The sequence below is a fragment of the Papio anubis genome, chromosome 13 (genome assembly GCF_008728515.1).
Source record: "Papio anubis isolate 15944 chromosome 13, Panubis1.0, whole genome shotgun sequence".
NCBI lineage: Eukaryota > Metazoa > Chordata > Mammalia > Primates > Cercopithecidae > Papio > Papio anubis.
The window spans coordinates 64,170,246-64,191,031 of NC_044988.1; the positions used below are offsets into that span (position 1 = coordinate 64,170,246).

At 38.4% G+C, this 20,786-nt stretch overlaps 1 protein-coding gene across 9 annotated transcripts in view; it reads left to right on the forward strand.

Annotated features, from left to right (window-relative positions):
• The window catches only part of RECK (reversion inducing cysteine rich protein with kazal motifs), an 89,008-nt gene that overhangs the window by 27,891 nt on the left and 40,331 nt on the right, over positions 1-20,786 (forward strand). For 7 of the 9 annotated variants that reach the window (XM_009188511.4, XM_021927381.2, XM_017949740.3 and 4 more), the window contains 3 exons: positions 1,161-1,208; positions 16,544-16,577; positions 19,003-19,200. In XM_009188511.4, coding sequence (XP_009186775.2) covers positions 1,161-1,208; positions 16,544-16,577; positions 19,003-19,200 — 280 coding nt within the window. The other 2 variants (XM_021927382.2, XM_017949742.3) reach the window with 2 other exon arrangements.

Sequence of the window (20,786 nt, forward strand, 5' to 3'; positions counted from 1 at the left end):
CTCACTTCGCATATTTTAGTAGTGGTTTCTCAGAGAGGAAATACTAGCCTCCTGTTTCCTCTACTGCAAGTGGCAGGAATAAACTTAATTGGGAAACTAGAAATGATTAGATAGAACTGAAACCACAGTTGGAAAGCCTTCTCTTATTTTCTTCTTCTAGGGTCTTATCTCTGGACAAGAGTATATGAGATATGGTATCACCTTCACTTTCACAGAGATGACTATCCTATAGCCTGACCAACAGTCTGGGCAGCACATGACCTAGCTGTCTGCTGCTGTCCTCCAGGCATTGAGGTGAAGCTGAGTTGCAGAGGATTTGAAGAATGATGGGTTTAGTGAGTTGTAAAACGGTTGCTCGCCCATTCTTCTTGCTCTCCCTGTCCTCATCAGCTGGCCTATTCTAAATTGCATGGGCCTAGGTGATAGAACAGGAAGAATGGAGCAAGGAACCAGAGCCCATAGCTCTGGAATAGAGACTGACTCATGTGGAAAAACAACCACCCCTCAGCAGAATTTTTTTTTTTTGGCTTCTTTTATATAGAAAGTATATACTTAAATATGGTAAATAACTTCCTACTTCTCTAAGCACCAGTTTCCTCATCTGTAGAGGGGTTAGTATCTTCTTTATAAACTTGTTAAGAGACTTACACAAAAATAACTTGTTAAATGCCTGGCATAATACCTCTTCCCTATTTAGTTGCCCCCTCCATCATATACTCAGCGAGTTCAGATTGAAAGTTTAGAATGTGAAGAGTTAAAGAAAAAGCAAAATGTAGGTGCCCTGGCAGAACTTCACAAGAAAATTTGCTACAGAGTGGAATTCAGCTAAAAAAAAAAAAAAAGTCCTGATTTACAATTTCCTTCAAAGACATCTAGTTTCTGAAATAACAAAAGGACTATGTTATTATGTGAGATTAAAGCCATAAAAGTTAGAGCAAAGCTCTAGAATATTGAGTAGTCCTAGGGATGATGTTCATTTTAAGAAATTGCATGAAATTTGTTTATTGTATTTTAGGGACTTTAAAATATTCAAACAAAGGTTTTCCTTGATGAAATAAAGGATACTATATCAGTAATTAACATATGCTAATTTGTGTTCTTTTTGTCCTGTGCTGAATAGCGTGTATAATAAATTAATGGAGAAATTTGTTGGTTTTTAGGCATCTTCAAAGAATGATATTTCCAAAGTTTGCAGAAAAGAATATGAGGTATGCATTTTATTTAACAAATGTAGATAGCCTATTCAGATGTTATCAGAATTAACAAAATTACTTAAATTTTTTAAATGAATTTATTTTTATACAACTTCCCTTTTACCTTACAGAAAATTTAGCATTGACAAAAATGTCATTTACTGTTTTTGGAAATGTTTTGGTTTTAGTTGATTTTTGTTGAAATGAAGTATTAATTTTAAAGAAATGCCTAAATCTCACATACAAAGGATTTAACCTATAATATTTTTATAACAAAGCAACTAGTTGTATCCAAGCTTGTGAAATAGTTTTTCTCAGGTTTCATGTTCTCTTTTGTCCCATCTCCTATCTCTTAACCCATCCAGGTGGTATTCATTTCTATAAACTACCTCTAATCATAAAGAAAAGTAATGAAAGAAAATCACAGGGCTAGTGTGAATAGCTCAGACTTCCTAGAATCTTGCATTTGGGGAAAAAAATACTAAGTTACAAAAGCTATATTAAACCTGAAGGACTCTCCTCTCAATGGTGGGATTTCTAACACTAGTATCTAGATGGGGTAGATATTAAGGCAGGGGTATAGCGGAAGTATTTTACACCATACAAATATGTGCAGAAGATTGTCCCTGATATGAAAAAACCTCCTCATTGGGGCTACTTTGTTCATTTTCTAGAACTCTGTTCTTAAATGTGACAATATTACTGTTTTTCATAGTGTAAGGCTGTGTAATTAAGGATACTTAAGTGCATATATCTCATGCACCATTTTTATATACAAACATTGGGATTCCTATTGCTGTGTTTTCTTGAAGAAGATAGAATAACTCTCTTAACTACTAGGTTATAGTTTTTTGTTTTTGTTTTTGTTTTTGTTTTTTATTTTCTCAAAGCCTGTCTCTCTTATTTTTAAACTGGACAGTCTTATTTATCTTTTGTCCCTTTGTACTGTTTGCTAAGTTATATCTATTCATCTGAAGACAAATTTCCAAATTATAGCTTTCCTCTGTTCTTATTGAAAGGAGCCCTGCTACAGAGAAGTAAATGATCTTTATTTTCTTATCTCTCTATCTTTGAAATAACCAGTTTTAGTTTCTCTTGAACAAAGTGGCTAACTGTGATAATTCCTTCTTTTCTCCTACATGATGTCTGACACTGTCCATCTTCCATAGCCTGTCCTCCATTATTTTAGTGTGCTTCCTTCTCTTGTCTGGATTTCTGCATTGCCCTAGGAAGTCTGCCAGTATGTGTTGATGAAGGACGAGACAGGAAAGGTAAGAGAGACAAACTGTCCTATGATAGAAATACTAAGAATAGTTTACTTTTCTCTATCTTCCCTAATTTGGCCTAGAATTAAGCAACCATTTTCCAAAAATCTGTATGGCAGAAGGGTTCTTTTGTTTTTATATTAAGAGTTGATCCCACAAATTCTTCAATATAAGACTCAATTTGATTTCTTACACGTTATTTAGAAACAAAAATAGAGATAAGAGTACTTTAATGCAGAAAGGGTTCTGCATTATAAACCTCATATAACAGTTACTGTCATGATTGTTGAAGTCTAGTCTAGACATAAAAGCTATTTGTTACAAAGTGAATTGGGTAAATTTGGTGTAATATAGCCTATTTTAACTGGACTGGTTGTTTATCAACATCAGAATAATTTATAAACTAGGCTTTTAATATCTTTTCCTTAACACTGGAATGGTCCCTGAGATGAACTTGTAGATGTATAAGCCATTTCCATAGGCTTGCAATTTTAAGGGTAGCATTTACCCCAGAGAGTGGTTTTATGTATAGTTTGATTTGAGTTTCAGAGAATGAGTAATTACATTTGTAGGAGCTAATGTTTTTCTTTTTTTTCGGTAAGCTGTTTTAGAGTTCCTTTTGAGGGGATTTGCTAAGAAATTTACTTAAATAAAGCTTTAAAATTTTAATGCCATTTAAGATTTTGTCTTGTTCTAGCTAATCTAAGATAAACCAGTTTAATGTAAAGCATTGTTACATCTGATTTTATAGTCTATGTTTTTCTTATGCAAATTAACAAGTACCTGTGGAATACCAAGAGTTTTATATATTAGAGCATTAACTGGAATCAGACTTAGTTTAGAATTCTGATTAAGCAACTTTTAGCATAACTCCAAATAGTAAAGAATTATATCTAATTGAGTCAGGCTAATTAAAATATATACTGCACACACAAGGGCTCTGGGAAATAAGAAAGCAGAGCAAGAATGTTTGGAGTTATCAGGAAAAAAATTACAAATGAGAGAGGCCTGAAAGGATTGGTATAATTTGAGTAAAGACCTAAAGACCTGGCCGGGCGTGGTGGCTCACGCCTGTAATCCCAGCACTTTGGGAGGCTGAGGCGGGCGGATCATGAGGTCAGGAGATCGAGACCATCCTGGCTAACACAGTGAAACCCCGTCTCTAGTAAAAAATATAAAAAATTTAGCCGGGCTTGGTGGCAGGTGCCTGTAGTCCCAGCTACTCCAGAGATGGAGGCAGGAGCATGGCCTGAACCCGGGAGGCAAAGCTTGCAATGAGCCGAGTTCGTGCCACTGCACTCCAGCCTGGGAGACAGAGCGAGACTCCGTTTCAAAAAAAAAAAAAGACCTAAAGACCTAAGACTGTGGATCAAAGGTATGTTGTCAGAAATGCACATGGCTTATGCGGGAGGAAAAGAGAAGACAGACCTATTTTGGTCTGCAAATCTGTGCTCGGACAGGTAAAGTGGGACCAAATCCTGAAAAGATGGCATTTTGAGGCTCAACTCATTATTAATGAGAGGGTGATGATGAAGGTTCTTAAAAGGAGACCAATATATAACAAATAACAAAGCCAATATTTTAGAAAACTTAAACTCATAATCCTGTGCAGGCTAGGTTTTAGATCCCACAAACCCCTCTAGCTTAGCTAAAAAGAGACAATAAATCCCAGACTAGGATAATAGTAATAGAGTCAAATATTCAAGAATAAATCAGAGATTCAAAGGCAGAATCCATCAGCAAGATTTGTTATGATGAATTGAATATAGATAATATTCAGGGACATAATCTAATCTTTTAAGCTTAGTTTCCTGGCATTCATTTACTATTCTTCTATACTTAAAGGTACTAGTTAAAACTTCTCTTTCTGGCAATAGGGCAGACTTGGTACCTGGACCAATCCTCCAGGTGAAAATAACTTAAAATGCTAGATGAATTTGCTGGAAAGAAAATACGGAATGCTCAAGCCAAAAACTAAATGAAGGCAGGAATCCAGAGAAGTAAGAGCAGTAAAGAAGGCATTAGCTTTGAGGGCATTTGCTGAATCAATTTTTATAGCTTTGTAGCTTCATGAGGCTCAGAAGTCAGGAGACAAATCCTGGGTTCTGATTGAAGGTGGAAAATCTGATTGAAATCCCCTCCCCTTCCCACCAATAAATTTGGGATTCCAAAGGGACTATACACTTAGTATTAGGGTGACCAGGAAATATGCTCATCTCCCTTTCCAGGGGGGTCTGCAAGGAAAACTGTTTCTCTCCAACATTAATCTTACCTCCATTGAAAATTCATAACTCTAAGCTGGCCTTCACATGAGTTTGCAGCCCAAATTTATATCAAGTGAGTGTTTATAAAACCTCAAGCTGAGAATTTTATTTCAAGTGGTTCTGAAATGGTAGTGGCCCTTAGATGCTTGAGAAAAGGTAACACAGATTCTCTCTGGAGGAAATGATCTTGTATTTCAGACCTCTTGGGATTTCCACAGATAAAGTCCTAAGGAAAACAAGCAGTTCACAATAAAAAAGTCACAGAACTCACCAGAAAACATGATTCGTCAAATAAAAGCCAACAGGAACAATGGTGAACAGAATCAGACCTAAAGATACTTCAGATATAGAAATTATCAGATGCAGACTAAAATAATATGTTTAAGAAATAAAATAGGTTTACAAATATGAAGAGCAGGCAGGGTACGGTAGCTCACACGTGTAATCCCAGCACTTTGGGAGGCTAAGGCGGGTGGATCACCTCACGTTAGGCGTTTGAGACCAGCTTGGCTAACATAATGAAACCCTGTCTCTACTAAAAATGCAAAAATTAGCCAGGTGTGGTGGTGCACACCTGTAATTCCAGGTACTCGGGAGGCTGAAGCAGGAGAATCACTTGAACCTGGGAGGTGGAGGTTGCAAAAAAAAAAAAAAGAAGAAGAAGAGCAAGCATACTTGAAAAAGAATCAAAGAGAATTTCCAGAACAGTATAATTGAAATACAAACACAATGGATGGGTGTTGTAATAGTTTAGGTACAGCAAAGAAAGTTAGTAAATTGGAAGATAGAGCTAAAGAAATTATATGGAAAAGAAAGAGGGACATGAGGCTGAAAAATAGTTTAGGACACAGGAAGGATAGAGTGAGAAAATCCTCTCTAATTGGAGTACTAGGAGAAAAATAAATAGGATGGGCAGGAGCAGGGTTTAAAGAAGCCCTACAAATACCCAGCAGAATCAAAAGGGAAAAAAATCCACATATTATAGACAGACATCATAGCCAAAGATTTTAAAAGTAGTCAGAAAAAAAGGCATTGTCTTCAAAGAAGACCAGCGACTGATTGCCCAGTAGCAACAGAGGAAGCCAGAAGACAGTAGAATGATTCCTAAATGGTTCCGAAAGAAAGTAACTATCAATCTAGCATTCTATATCCAGCAAAAATATATTTCAAGAAAGAGGCAAAATTAAGCTATTTCAATTCTATTCTAGAATTGCCATTAGTGGACCCTTTCTAGAAGTTCTCTGTAGAGGAAGTTCTGAAATATCTACTTCAGACAGAAAATTATTTGAGATGCAAAAGAGAATGTGAAAATAGAAAGTGGGTAAATTAGGACACAGATTTTTAAAACAATAGTAATGTATCACTGGATTTTAAAGAAAGAAAACATAGCAGCAGTAGCATTTATGTTGTGAAAGGAATTTGAAGAAATTGAAGCATATGGTGTGTTAGGGTCTTTTAATGTAAAGACCCATATCTCAGAGGTGATTAGGAATCCAGACTAAAGATGAGGAGAATTATCATGCCCACAGTCAACCTTGAAGTAACCCTTGAACCTTGGAGTGAGTGAGAGCTCCATAGAAGAGAAAGTATAAAAAGAATAGAAAGCTGGGTTTTGAAAGAGAATAGAATCTTTTAGAATCTAATAGAATCTAAAATAATCTATTCTTTTGAAAAAAGTAGAGAGCTGAGTTTCTTTAGGGAACTAGAAAAGAAGGAGCCAGATACTGATCTGAAATTGATCAAAATGGAATGAGATATTCCAGAAACAGAGAACTTCCTCTCACTGGAAATGTTCAAGTAAAGACTTACCTGGATTCATCATATTTTGCAACAGATAGGAGATTTGATGATCTCTCTTCCAACTCCATAGCTCTCTTATTCTGATGAATACCTAAGAAATAATACATCGTTCGCTACTTAAGAGTACTTCTTTTGAGAATCACATTTGTTTTGATTGTGAGGTCACCAAACCCTGGCCTGTAGGAGCTACCCAAATCAACCATTAGCTTGATAACTCCTTTATGGGCATGTTCAAGTCTTGTGGACATGCTCAGTTCTATGTTCTCTGCATTTTCACAGGCTTTGTCCTTTAACCCACCTAAAAGTATTGGTTAGGCCACATGGAGTTCGTGAATGTGTTGTGAAGATAGAACCAGAGATGATATTCAAAGTATTCAGCAACTGTAGTTACATAGGCACCAGTAGTCAGAACAGATGCTGGCTGTAAACCATAGGAATAGCCATACTTGTGCACACTGGCTGATTAGAACTAAAGTAAAAACGAATTCGTGTTTTTCAGGGGGTGTGAAATACAGTGTAGATTCTTTTTGCATAGTCTTCGTTCACATGTTGGCTGTGAACATTTTCTTCTAGCTACCAAAATTATGATTTAAAAATTTTTTTGGTTGTTGATGGTTATTTTCTTCCTTGAATGTCAGAATAAGCTTCATTAAGGTAATATGAGGCTGATAAATTCCCAGAGACTGGCAATGGCTATAAACTGATGAGATAAATTTTAGTTTGAGGTTTGTAAATCCATTTTATACCTTTAATGGCAGACCTTGCCTGCCATTCTCTTAACATGATGGCCATAAATATAAATGCTTTCCATTTGCTGTGTGAGCCACTGAAGTACAGTGCTACAAATATGCCATCATACTTTTTATATTTTTTACTTGTTTCTTCCTTCTTTCTCAGATTCTTCTCTAGGCTTTTCTTTGTATTTTCAGAAATGTCATTTTCTTGTCTCTCTTTTCTTTGCTAGCTTTCTTCAATACACTTTTTTGATGTTATTTCATTAAGGAAGGTGAGAAACTATGAAGGAAAGTTAGTAGCGGGTATTTTTGTGAGGACTAACTTTTTTTTCAATCTTAAGGCAGTTAAGTTTTAAACTAAACAGTTGCCAATACAGCTAAAATATTGTTCTGCCGTGGGGCTCTGATTCTGTGAGAATGCTAAAATTAAGACTCTGAGGATTCTGTCTTCTGTTAGCCCCACCTATCAGTACACAGCTAAATGTATAGAATGGTGCAGGTATGTGTTAAATTTTATTTTGGGAATGTTCACATTGTTCAAAATTCAAAATGGTATATAATGAACTATCTTTCCCACAGCCATCCAGTTCCTAAAGTTACTAGAGATATTTTCTGCATATAAAAGTAAATATATATATGTATAGTCATCCTCTACCCTCCTTTACCACAAATGGTAGTTTACTATACACTTTGTTCTGCCCCTGGATGCCAGTGTTTGGTGTATATTTATGTATGCCTACCCAGACTGTATGCTGTTTCCTCAGGAAATGTCACAGTAAAATGTTCTGCTTAAAGATTTCTGTGTATCTATTAATTTTATTTTGTTTCTTTTTCTTTCAAATTAACTTTGATTCTAGATTTACTACCAGAAGCATAAAGGAAAAGGGATGAAAAAACAGCCCAAATTAGAGATAAGAGGAGCAGGGATGTCAGGACCAACAGGATTCTCTGGACAGCTAGAAGCCTTCTAAGCTTCAGTATGATTGGATCTGTGCTGCAGTGGTTCTAAGAATAGAGGAGACCATCTGGTTGTGGCAGACGACAGCCTAGGCTATGGACAGTTTTGTTCCTTGCCCAGTCAGCTTTTAGGAATTTTAACAAAAGGAATCGTGTGGTACTTTGCCCCAGCAAAGCCCTCAGGACCTAAAAGTAAAGCATCTTTTAGTTTATGCTGAGGCAACTTCAAAGATTGCCAGGATATAGTAAATAGAAGACTGTGAATGAGAGGCTTTATAAATGGTAAAATGCTATACAGGTATACTGTATCAGAGTAGATTTAAGCCGTTACCTGCAGCTGATGAGCTCCAAAAAGAGCGAAACCTATTAGGTCCTGCAGTACTGGCTTAAGATAGTATAAAACTTTGTATGTTGTTTTGGTTTGTCATATTTGTTTTGTAGTTTGGGGAGGGGAGTAACTCCTAGTTAGTCTCCTTGCTGCTAGTGTATTTCCTTTTCCAGTTCATTCTTTTCAGAAGTCACCTGAGTGAGATCATTCCAAAAGGGAAATTTGATCAAATCAGATTAGATTGTGACCCGGTCTCATCTTAAGTGGCCAAGGTTTTCCCCTATGGGAGTCTCATCTCCTATAGATTTAATTGCTCCTATATGCTGACAACTTCAGAATTTTCATTGCTAACTCGTTTTTCTGAGCTCCTGAACACTATTGGATACATGTACTTTTGATGTTCCCTTGGAACAACAATCAAACCAAAATTGATTGATTTCAAATCAACCAAATTGATTATTACTTCCTCCACCTTTTCTGCCTTCACTTCCCTCTCTTCCATCCCTAAGCAGCAACACACACACACACAGACACACACACACACATACACACATATACCAAAATAAAACTTATGATTTTTCTTGCATTTCTTGTTTGGTTGTACCAATACGATCCTTCCAAGCACATCAACTTAAATGCCTAAGAGGTATTATCTACTGTTTCCTCTTTCTCATCACCTCCTACCAATTACTGTCTCTCAAGCCTAAAGAGTTGCCTTCTAAATATACCTTAAATCAGTCTCCCTTCCAGATCCTCAGGTATTGCCTTAGCTCAGGTTTTTCTGCCACTTTTCTGGATGCCTATAATAGCTGCCAAACTAGTTTTCCTGTGTCTTAATTTCTCCTCTTATCTACTATATCCACTTCTAGATTCATCTCTTTAAAGACCAAATTTGATCCATGTCACTACCTTCTTTAAACCCTTCAGTTGCTTCCCTGTAGAACACAGTGCATGCTCCTCAGCCCAGTATCCCAAGCTTTTCTCAGTCTAGCTCCTGATTCTTCTCTCTGTTACACTTAAGCAGCATGCTGCTTATAGATTCCCAGATTGACCCTGTTGTTTTATTTGATAGTTGTAGTTGTACGAATTGTTTGTTCTACCTGGAATTCCTTCTTCTGAATCTTGGAACAAAAAGTGTAGTATATTGGAGCTGGCAATACCAGCTCCCTACCTGCTAGGGAGTACTGCTTGTTAAATATTCAGGGATTTTGCAAGCTAGCTTGTAACTTAAAATCAGCCGTGGGTGGAGGTATTTGCACCGTGAACATCAGCAAATACTACAAATACAGATTTTTCTCCACAACTACCCCCCACAAAAAAAAAGCTGGTCCCAGAACATCACTACCTCTATTGAACTAGAGTAACCTTTGCCTTAAATCCTGGTTTAAATGACACCGCTTTAAAGCCTTTCCTGCCCATTCTTCTCTCCACACACAAAACCGATCACTACTTCTAAGCCCTTTGCATGCTTTATTATAGCATTTGTCGCTCTATAGCATAACTATATTTACATGTCTCTTTTTAATACTAACCCCTGAGTTCCTGGGACAGAGTTCATATAATTATCTTTGTCTCTGTCATTCATTCACTTAACATTCATTGAACTGATACACACTGAACCAATATATTTAATATGTATCAGGCATTGTTCTCAGGGTACAAAAATGAAAGGATTTAGTCTGCAAGAAGCTGATAGTTAGTACATGGGAAGAGAGAAATCCAAATAGTCCATTACAATACAGTGAGACAAGTACATTGCTAGAAGTCTGTACAAGATATATTGAAGCCTGGAGGGAAAAAAAAACCCTGCCTAGGGAAATGGGGAAGTCTTCGCAGAGCAGGTAAGACTTAAATGATGAGCAGAAAGCTGTTGCCTGTAACAAAGTGCTGCAGTCACTACTTTTACAGATAGAAAATTTTTATAGACTTTTTCCCACTCTGGAGAACAGAATTATTCAAGGTTCTTTGTAACACAGTATATCAGCTTTATGTGGAAACCCTGTGTGAATGTTTTATACTCTTGGAATGCGTGGAGAAAGTGCTCATTCTCTGCTGTACTGTGGAGAATGTTGTCATTCTGAGTACTATCTATTATCCCAATAATGTTGTATAGTAAGCCATCCCAAAACTCCATGGCTTAAAACAGTAACAATTTATTATTTCTCACAAATCTAAGGGCTTACTAGGCAGTTCTGCTCTGGCCAGGCTTAGCTGATTCCAGCTGGGCGCACTCATCCGTCTGCAATCAGATGGCAGGTCAGCCTGGGGCTGCCTGCTTTAGGATGCCCTTGGCTAAGTCAGCTCAGATCTCCATGTTTTCCCCTCCCTCTAGCAGACTAGCTCAGGCATGTTCCCGTGGTGGTGGCAGGAGTCCAAGAGAGAAAGTGGAAACATGCAAGTGTAGTTCGGGCAACTGCTTGCTTCAAGCTTGCTAGTTTCCACTAGGCCAAAGCAAGGGAAGTCACATGGCTAAGGCCAGAGTTAGTGTACAAGAAATAGATAAAAGGAAACGTGAAAAATTGGGGCCATTACTGCAGTTAGTTCACCACAAGCACATACTCTGTGCTAGGCTCTCTTCTAGACCTTGTGTTTCTCTGCAGATGTTACTTGCCAGTGAATTTGCTTCCAGCTGGTTGGGTGCCCTGTGGTGATAATGAGCAAATTTTTCTGAGCAGTCTAGACCTATAAAGCTCATTTCTGTTTTGGGTGTTCATTGTTATTTGCATATCTATTGAAATGACACATCATTTGGAAGGCTGAAGAAATTTAAGAATCACTTGTTTAGTGATATATCCAAGTCATGACATTAAACTCCTTTACATATTCTAGTCTCCTATACTTTTTGCCAGTCATGGTATCCACAAGGAAAACACACCTTGTAGAGGCTTAAAAACACTTATGTTTTTAAAGATCAGTTATATTTAACCTCTCCTACTTAGCATTTCATGAGCTGGATTTCTTGTATGAAATGCAAAACTTTAAACTGGAAGAAATTTAAACCCATCTGTGAAAAGGAAACAGATTTCTATTTATTGAGGCCTTAGAAACAAAGTAGCCCCTTTACTTTTAACTAGTAACCTAGTTAAGTAGAAAGTACTGGGCATATAAAACATTAACATAACAGTTAATAAAATGTTCTCTGTTTGGTCTTTGTCCAAAAGTAACTAAATCATCCAAAATTCAAATCTGCAATTTTTTTTACAAGATTCATATGATGAGTGTTTTGTTGTCATCATCCTTATCATTGATGAAAATGAGAGACAGCTGGAGTAGCCAGTAGTAAAAGGGCAGTGGACAGAGAAAGGATTGAAACAAGTGGACAAATGGAGGAATGAACCATTTTTTTCAAATCCAAAAGCCAAATCCAACTGGACAGCCAAATGTACATAGCACCAAAGGGCAGAGCCAAGGCTAGAACCCAGACTGCCCTACCAGTGCTCTTCCATGACACTGCATTGTGAGAATAGTCTTGTCTCATTGTATGGTAATGGACTATTTGGAATTCTCTCTTCTGAATGCAGCCAAAGCAAGGTTGAATGTTTGTTCATAGATTAATCTATTTAACCAGTTTCCTATTTTTAAAATCAGTAGAAAAGGGTCACTGAAGAGGCAGAAAATAAATTGCAAAGCGAACTTCTGGGCTAGAGGTTGGACCAGCAGAGTCTACCACCCAGGCGCACCCAAAGGCTCTTCCCCACCAAAAGGAAAACCAGTATGGCATGAAGGATCACATAGGGCTCCCTCAACTTTGATTTACTCTGTTTTTCTGCCAGGTTTGCCCACAGTTCATATGCTCCCAACACTGGATCAAAGGGCTTGTTCTACCTGGAATTCCCTCTTCCTGAATCCATCCTGACACACCCCCATGTAGTAATATATTGGAGCTGACATCTACCAGCTTGGGAGTACTAATTGTCAAATATTCAGGAATTTAATAGAGTAGGGCAGGGAACTAGTTATTGAGAGCAGCTACCACAGGAAAGATTTTAGGAACAAGTTTTTTTTTTTAGGATCAAAATATTTTTAAGGAAAATAATATTAACCTCAAGAAAATGGTGACCTTTTTTGGTTACAATTTAAGGTACTGACTTTAAAAATAGGGGACTGGTTAAATAGATTACTCTGTGAACAAACATTCAACCTTGCATTGGCTGCATTGAGAAAAATAATCCAGACTATTCTCGGTGCAGTGTCATGGAAGAGCACTGGCAGGGCAGTCTGGGTTCCAGTTCTGGCTCTGCCCTTTGCTTGCTGTGCATATCTGGCTCTCTGACTAGATAGTGACAGCTTTTGGATTTGAAGTTCTCTTGAGACCCTGTCAACTCCAGTATGCTGGCATGTTCTTTGCGTCTTTGAGGTTATGGTAGATCCTCACCTCCACACCGCTATAGTTTTGACCTATTCTTGAGTAACATGAGTAGGGGAGGGATCTGTTATATGGGGGCACATTGGGTGTGGCATTGGTATGCAGGTGAAAAGAGACTCCATAGTAGTGAATACGAACCCTCAGTTACCTCCAAAAGTCAGAAAGTTACCTTTCAAAAGTCAGATGGCAGACTTTTGAAAGACTTAAAAATTGACTAGCTAAGACTTCAAGACAGGCTGACTTAAGAAATGAAGAAACTATTAAGTTAATCCTATAACTCATTATGTGTATGTCCTAAGCCCTGTCAGACTAATCAGCAGTAGTTAAAGCGGTAAAAAGGTAGAGTTACATATAGTAAATTTAGGAGTCATTCAGCAAAGAGGGAGATACGATCAGTCTATTAAATCATAGGTGTAACAATTTATTCATCAATTGCTGGATAACTGGAATGAAGGAACATTCTTTTAAACCTTAAAATAGGTGAAGAGGCAAGATGGTATTAACACTAAAATGTTAGTAGTTAATGGTAGTTTTCACATGATGCTGCCATCTGAAAATATACAAGATTTTTAGTTCAACAAATTCAGGTAAACTTAGGCATGAAAGGTCTATTAATGAACATCAAGAGAAATAAGAGATGCTTGAAGAACATCTCTGAACTCTGGATGTGACATCAAGGGAAGCAACTGTGCTGTTTTCCTTTCTCTTCAGGTGTTGGGAGACTTTTTCTGTAAAGGGCCAGATAGCAAATATTTTAGGCTTGGAGATCATTCACTCTCTGTCTATGCAACTTTGCCATAGAAGTGTACTTAACGTGTGAGGTAGCCATATAAAATACGTAAATGAGCTTGGCATGCACCCTTAGTCCCAGGTACTTGGGAGGCAGCAGGGTGGAGGTCAACCTGGGCAACATAGCAAAATCCTGTGTCTTAAAAATTTTTTTATTTAAAAAAGTATGTAAATTAAAAATTACAATTTTAAAAGTATGTAAATGAATGGGCATGTCTGTGTTCCAATAAAAACTTTATTTCCAAAAACAGGTGGCAGGCAAGATTTGGCTTGTGTGCTATAGTTTGCCAGCCCCTGTTTGTAAGTAAAAGCTATTGTCTGTAAGTATTTCCCCTTTCTAGGCCTTGGTCTCTGGCTTCTGTTAAATAAGGAAGTTGTACTAGATGATTTCTGACATTTCGCAGGATTTGCCTCCTTTAGTAGTATCTCTCCCTGAAGCTAAGTGATCCATAGGCTGAGTGACATTTATTTGTAAGGTCAGTTTTTTAAACATCCAGGTTGAACAAACGTGTAAGTCTCTAGAGCAGAGTTTATCAGTCTTGGCACCATTGGCATTTTGGTCTGGATAATGTTTTGGGGGAGGGAGACTGTCCTGTGCAGTGTAGGATGCTTAGCAGTGTCCCTGGCCTCCTGGCACTCCCCACCCCTCAGTTGTGACAACCAAAAATGTCTCCAGGCACTGCCAAATGTACCATGGGAAGGAAAATCACCCCTGGTTGAAAACCACTTCTGTGGAAACTTTAAAAATAACTAGAAAAATGTCAAATACTAGAAAATCAGGCCATGCAACCCAAAACAGCCGCCAAGATATCAAACATATTTATTCAGGTACCAGCTCAAAAAAAGCCAAACCAAAGGGAACAAACATCTTATTAGAAAGAAAAGAGCAATGAGAGTGGTATTCATCCAGTCAAAGAGGGCTAGAAAGTTGATGACTGACTACCTTTTTTTAATTTTTTTATTTTATTTTTTATTTTTTATTTTTTTTTAAATTTTTTTATTTTTATTTTATTTTTTTATTTTTGTTTATTTTTTTTTTGAGACAGAGTTTCGCTGTTGTTGCCCAGGCTGGAGTGCATTGGCCCAATTTTGGCTCACCGCAACCTCCGCCTCCCGGGTTCAAGCGATTCTCCTGCCTCAGCCGCCCGAGTAGCTGGGATTACAGGCATGTACCACCACACCCAGATAATTTTGTATTTTCAGTAAAGACAGGGTTTCTGCATGTTTGTCAGGCTGGTCTCAAACTCCCAACCTCAGGCGACCCACCCGCCTCGGCCTCCCAAAGTGCTGGGATTACAGGTGTGAGCCACCTCGGCCGGCTGGTAGCTGACTACTTTTTAATATTGATTTAGATCATTTTATAAGTGTTCCTGAGTCTGGTGAATCCATTTAAATAGAGAGTTATTGATAATGGATAACTGAAAAGTCACACTAAAACAAGGAAACATGAATGAAGAGAGATATAAACAAGATCATTGTTAATGAACTCTAAGAATATTTACTTTTTCACTCCTGTTATATTGCTTGATGGAGTCTCCAGCAGAAAGAATTCATATTGGGTGAATTCACGAACCCTTATCTATGAGGCCCAGGGTTTTCTGTTTTATTTTGTTTTGCCTTAAATTGTTAAATCAAGTGTGGCATATTCCTACAATGGAGTATTATTTAGCAGAGACAATGAATGAATACAGCTTAACAAAGCTACATAGAGGGATCTTTGAAGCTAGGTTTTAAATGCCAGTAGCTGATCCTTTAACAAATCCCTATCACCTAGACAGCTTGCAATCTGGCTGCAATTAAAAGCCAAAATCGGGAGGCCGAGACGGACGGATCACGAGGTCAGGAGATCGAGACCATCCTGGCTAACACGGTGAAACCCCGTCTCTACTAAAAAATACAAAATACAAAAAAAAAAAAAGCCAAAATCATCTTGTTTCAACAATAAGGGTGTGCTTGATTTTATTCTGCCTGTAATTTATGCCCATATTATTTCTTTTAGGAAGTCATTATCCTCCCATTGTGATTGATATTAATCATAGCTGACAAGCCCTAAATATCCAAATGGCTTTGTATAAGTTTTTCATTTTTGTCTTGTTTTGGATTTTATTTTCTTTACGTTGACTTTAATACTGGGTGTGTCTTCTGAACAATACGCACTCTAGAGACACTAATTATAGTCTCAAACTCTGCTTTTCACTTTTTCTGTTACCTGAGGCGGGTCTCTTTTCCCTGCTGAGGAAACAGTTTCTTCATCTGCAAAATGATAGATTCCCAAACTCTGGTCCCAGGATGGCTATAAAAAAACCATGTTTGAAGTCTTGTTTAAAATTTGGATTTCTGTGCCTCACCCCTAGATTCTGAATCTGTAGTCTAGGGTAAGGTCTAGGAAACGCAGATGATTCCGGTGTACAGCCATGTTTGAGAACAAGTAGAGATAATGTCTAAAGTCCTTTCAAATCTAAAATGCAGTGGTTACATGAAATATATATTTCCCTAGATGTCATTTATTAGATTATTTTCTGGAAAGTTTTTTATATCCTGCAAGGAATAATTAAGATTAATACTTTGTAGCGCCTCCAACCCCACACACACACAGCTTTATACAAACTTGGTTTGCTGTAACTGGTCAGCTTATGGCTCCGAGTAGTCATCTTGATCCTGATATATGTTGGAAGATGGTTTCCCTTTTTACCAGGTTATCATTTCATAAATTCTGTGTTTTCAGTCTTGGATTTAGAGAATAAATAGTTTTAATATTATGATTTCCATGTAACCATAAAGTGGAATTAAATTACAAATTCTGTCTGGTTGTTAATTTCTGTTTATTTGTTTTTCTTTAATTTACAGAATGCTCTTTTCAGTTGCATTAGCAGAAATGAAAGTAAGTATATTTGTCAATGGTTGTACAAGCAGTCCAAAGATATAATTAGCCATCTGAAGCAATGTGCACAGCAAGATTCCGATAGACTGTTTCCCATGGTGTATTTAGGTCATTCATGAGTTCAGAGAGAAGGGATCATATTTTGCAGGGGTACTTAGAGGTGGCTTCATGGAGCTGGTAGCTGATCCAGGCCGTGAAGGATGGGTAAGATGTGAACAGCAGAGAATGGAGGAAATGGAGATTGGAGGAAGGGCTTACAGGTGAAGGGAATAGTGAGCGCAGTTAGAGATGGGAAAACACATGTAAGGAACAAAGAGTTCTTTAGCTCAGCAGGGAAGTATATTGAAGGATAATAAGAAACATTTGCTGTCTGTACTTTATCTTCTGTCCTTTCTGACTGGGGCTTAGTTCAAGATTTTCCAGGTGGTCTCAGGCATATAATCTTATGTCCTCCCACACTGGTGAAAAAGCCAGCCAATTGGAAGAATCAGAAGATAGGCATCTTGTCCTATTCCTGTATGTCTATTCTTACATATCCTCACTATTCCCCACCACCACCCCCAGTGTATCCTCACTGAGGTTTATAGTGATAAATGTGACCATTAATCATTGTTCTTTGGCCAGGCGCTGTGGCTCACGCCTATAACCCCAGCACTTTGGGAGGCAGAGATGGGTGGATCCCTTGAGGCCAGGAGTTCGAGACCAGCCTGGCCAATATGGTGAAAACCCATCTCTACTGAAAATATAAAAATTAGCTGGGTGTAGTGGCATGTGCCTGTAATCCCAGCTACTAGAGAGGCTGAGGCAGAAGAAATCGCTTGAACCCAGGAGGCAGAGGTTACAGTAAGCCAAGATCACAACACTGCACTCCAGCCTGGGCGGCAGAGCGAGACTCTGTCTCAAAAAAGAAAAAAAAAAAAAAAAAAAAAGGTGTTCTTTGTGAAGAAAATGAACTCTTTGGCAATAAACACAATAAGTTTGGTAGTAGTTGCAAGTTTAAAAGAGGTGGTACAGTAGGTATGGAATAGTTTCCTGGTCTGGGAAACTGAGGCTTGTCGTACATCAGTTCAGACCTAGTTCAGTTTCTTCGATTATGACTTTATTATTATCATTATCATTATTTCTGGAAGTCACCTGAACTCCCTACTCATTGGTCTTTGGAATTCACCGGAAACCTGATTCTGGTTCCTCCACATCTATCCCTAATAATTATCAAGAATTTCCTCCCTGCTTTCTCTCTCTCTCTCTCTCTCTCCTTTTTTCTTTTTGAGAAAAGGTTTGGCTGTGTTACTGAGGCTAGAGTGTGGTGGCGAGATCTTGGCTGACTGCAACCTCCGCCTCCTGGGCTCAAACCATCCTTCCACCTTAACCTCCCTAGTAGTTGGGACCACAAGCACATGCCACCGTGCCCAGCTAATTTTTGTATTTTTAGTATAGATGGGGTTTCAACATTTTGCCCAGGCTGGCCTCAAACTCCTGGACTTCCAAAGTACTGGGATTATAGGTGTGAGCCATAGCACCCGACCCCCCTGCTTTCTCTTAACCTCTTCCTGCCATACCTCTACCTCTCCCTTCAGCCTCCCACAGACTCCCTTAGATTCCTGTGAGGGGTTCTTGTTCTTGTCCATTACAGATCCCACATCTGCACCCCCAGGTACTCATCTAGGTCTCCCAAAATACCTTCAATGGCAGCCCATTAATTTTTTTAATACATAAATCCAGAGTAATATTTATTTCAAATGAGTTTTCAGTGTTGAAGCAGGTCATATCAATTGTGAGATGAAGTCTATCTCAATTTAGGCATACTCTTACAGATAGATGTTCAAACTGTATAGAACTTTTGGGATTTTGTTTCAAGATATACAGTTATATAACTGTCAGATTTATTAAATGATCCTTTCATCACTTAGTTTTTACTGGCCCTGTTTTATAAATGTGAGGGATTTGGGGTTTTGTTTTATTTTGGTTTGGTTTGGTTTTGCTTTGCTTTGTGTTTATAAACCTCTACAAATCTAACATGAAAGACACTGCTTCACCGGTTTTCAACATGGGCACTCTTGGCATTTTGAGAGACAGTGTTTGTTGTTTGAGACTGTCCTATGCGTTACAAGACATTTAGCAGCCCTAACCCCCATGTACTAAATGCCAGTCGTAGTCCAACTCCTTGAGGGGTGTGGTACTGTTCCTGTAGAGAACCACTGGACTACAGACTGTAAGTTGATAAATAATGACTTTCTTATACTAGTGAGCACTTGAATGTCCCCATGATTAAACATACAGAAGTGCCGATTTTAAGTGTTCATCTTCTGTGGCATGGTTTTATTTCTCAAATTTAGAAAGACATATTGTTCCATCATTATGAGGATGATTTAACGTTAAGAAAAAGCTGTTTTCATTTCAGTGCCTTCTCTTTTTTTCTCCATAGTGGGCTCGGTTTGTTGCAGTTATGCAGGTCATCACACAAACTGCCGAGAATACTGTCAAGCCATTTTTCGAACAGACTCTTCTCCTGGTCCATCTCAGATCAAAGCAGTGGAAAATTATTGTGCCTCTATTAGTCCACAGTTAATACATTGTGTGAACAATTATACTCAATCTTATCCAATGAGGAACCCAACAGATAGTAAGTAAAAGGGACATATTCTTCTCATTTCAATCTTTGGTAAAAGAGTGTACAAAGAAGTGATATGTTCTTGTAGATATCTGCAGTCTGGGTCATTTGAGAAATATCAGACTTCCTTTGGTATTTAGATTTGGCAGATTGAAGAATATCGTCACAGCCAAAAGGGGCCAAAAAAGATGAGACCGTAGAGGGTATGAGGAAACAGGAATTCTCAATTCTGAGGGTGGGAGAGTTCACTGATACGGGTTTTTTGGAGAGAAGTTAGGTAATGACCATGAGTATTTCAAATTATCATAAGCTTTTGATCTAGCAGTTCCACTTCTCACAATTTATCTCACAAGAAAACTTATGCAAATTTGCAAAAATATATATATATGCATATAAATGATGTTCACTACAATGCTGGTATAATAGAGAAAAATTACAAACAACCCAAATATCCATCAATACAGTATTGATTAAAATTGATTAAATAAATTATGGCATACCTATAGAATAATAAAAACTTGGCATCCAACGAAAAAAGGACTTCTTACATAGAAAGAAGTCCCAGGCTAAGTGTGGTGGCTCACACCTGTAATCCCAACACTTTGGGAGGCCAAGACAGGCAGATCGTTTTGAGCTCAGGAGTTTGAGACCAGCCTGGGCAACATGGTGAAACTCTGTCTCTACAGAAAATGCAAAAATTAGCCAGGTTCACACACTTGTGATCCCAGCTACTTGGGAGGCTGAGGCTGCAGAATCGCATGAATCTGCGAGGCTGAGGTTGCAGTGAGCCAAGATCCTGCCACCGCACTCCAGTCTGGATGACAGAGAGAGACCCTTCTAAAACAAAACAAAACAAAAAGGCCAGGCACGGTGGCTCACGCCTGTAATCCCAGCACTTTGGGAGGCTGAGGTGGGCAGATCACCTGAGGTCAGGAGTTCAAGCACAACCTGACCAATGTGGTGAAACCCTGTCTCTACTAAAAATACAAAAATCAGCCAGGTGTGGTGGCACATGCCTGTAATCCCAGCTACTCAGGAGGCTGAGGCAGGAGAATTGATTGAACCTTGGAGGTGGAGGTTGCATTGAGCCAAGATTGCACCACAGCACTCCAGCCTGGGCAACAGAGTGAGACTCTGTCAGGAAGGAAGGGAGGAAGGGAGGGAGGGAGGGAGGCTGGCCCGAGTTGGCCAGCATAGTGGCTCACACCTGTAACCTCAGCACTGTGGGAGGCCTAAATGGGAGGATTGCCTGAGGCCAAGCGTTCAAGAGTAGCCTGGGTAACATAGTGAGACCCTATGTCTCAAAAAAAATTAAAAAATTAACTGGGCATAGTGGCACATAGCTGTAGTCCTAGCTACTTGAGAGGTAGAGGCAGGAAGATGGCTTGAGCCCAGAAGGTCAAGGCTGCGGTGAATTATTACTGTGCCACTGCACTCCAGCCTGGGTGACAGAGCAAGACCCTGTCTCTAAAAAATAGTGAAGTCCAAGATGTATTAAGCAAAAAAAAGTAAATCACAGAACTAAAAATATAGTGTGATACATTTTTAGTTTATACCTAATTGTTTCACTTTATATATTTTCCATAGTGTTTGAATTT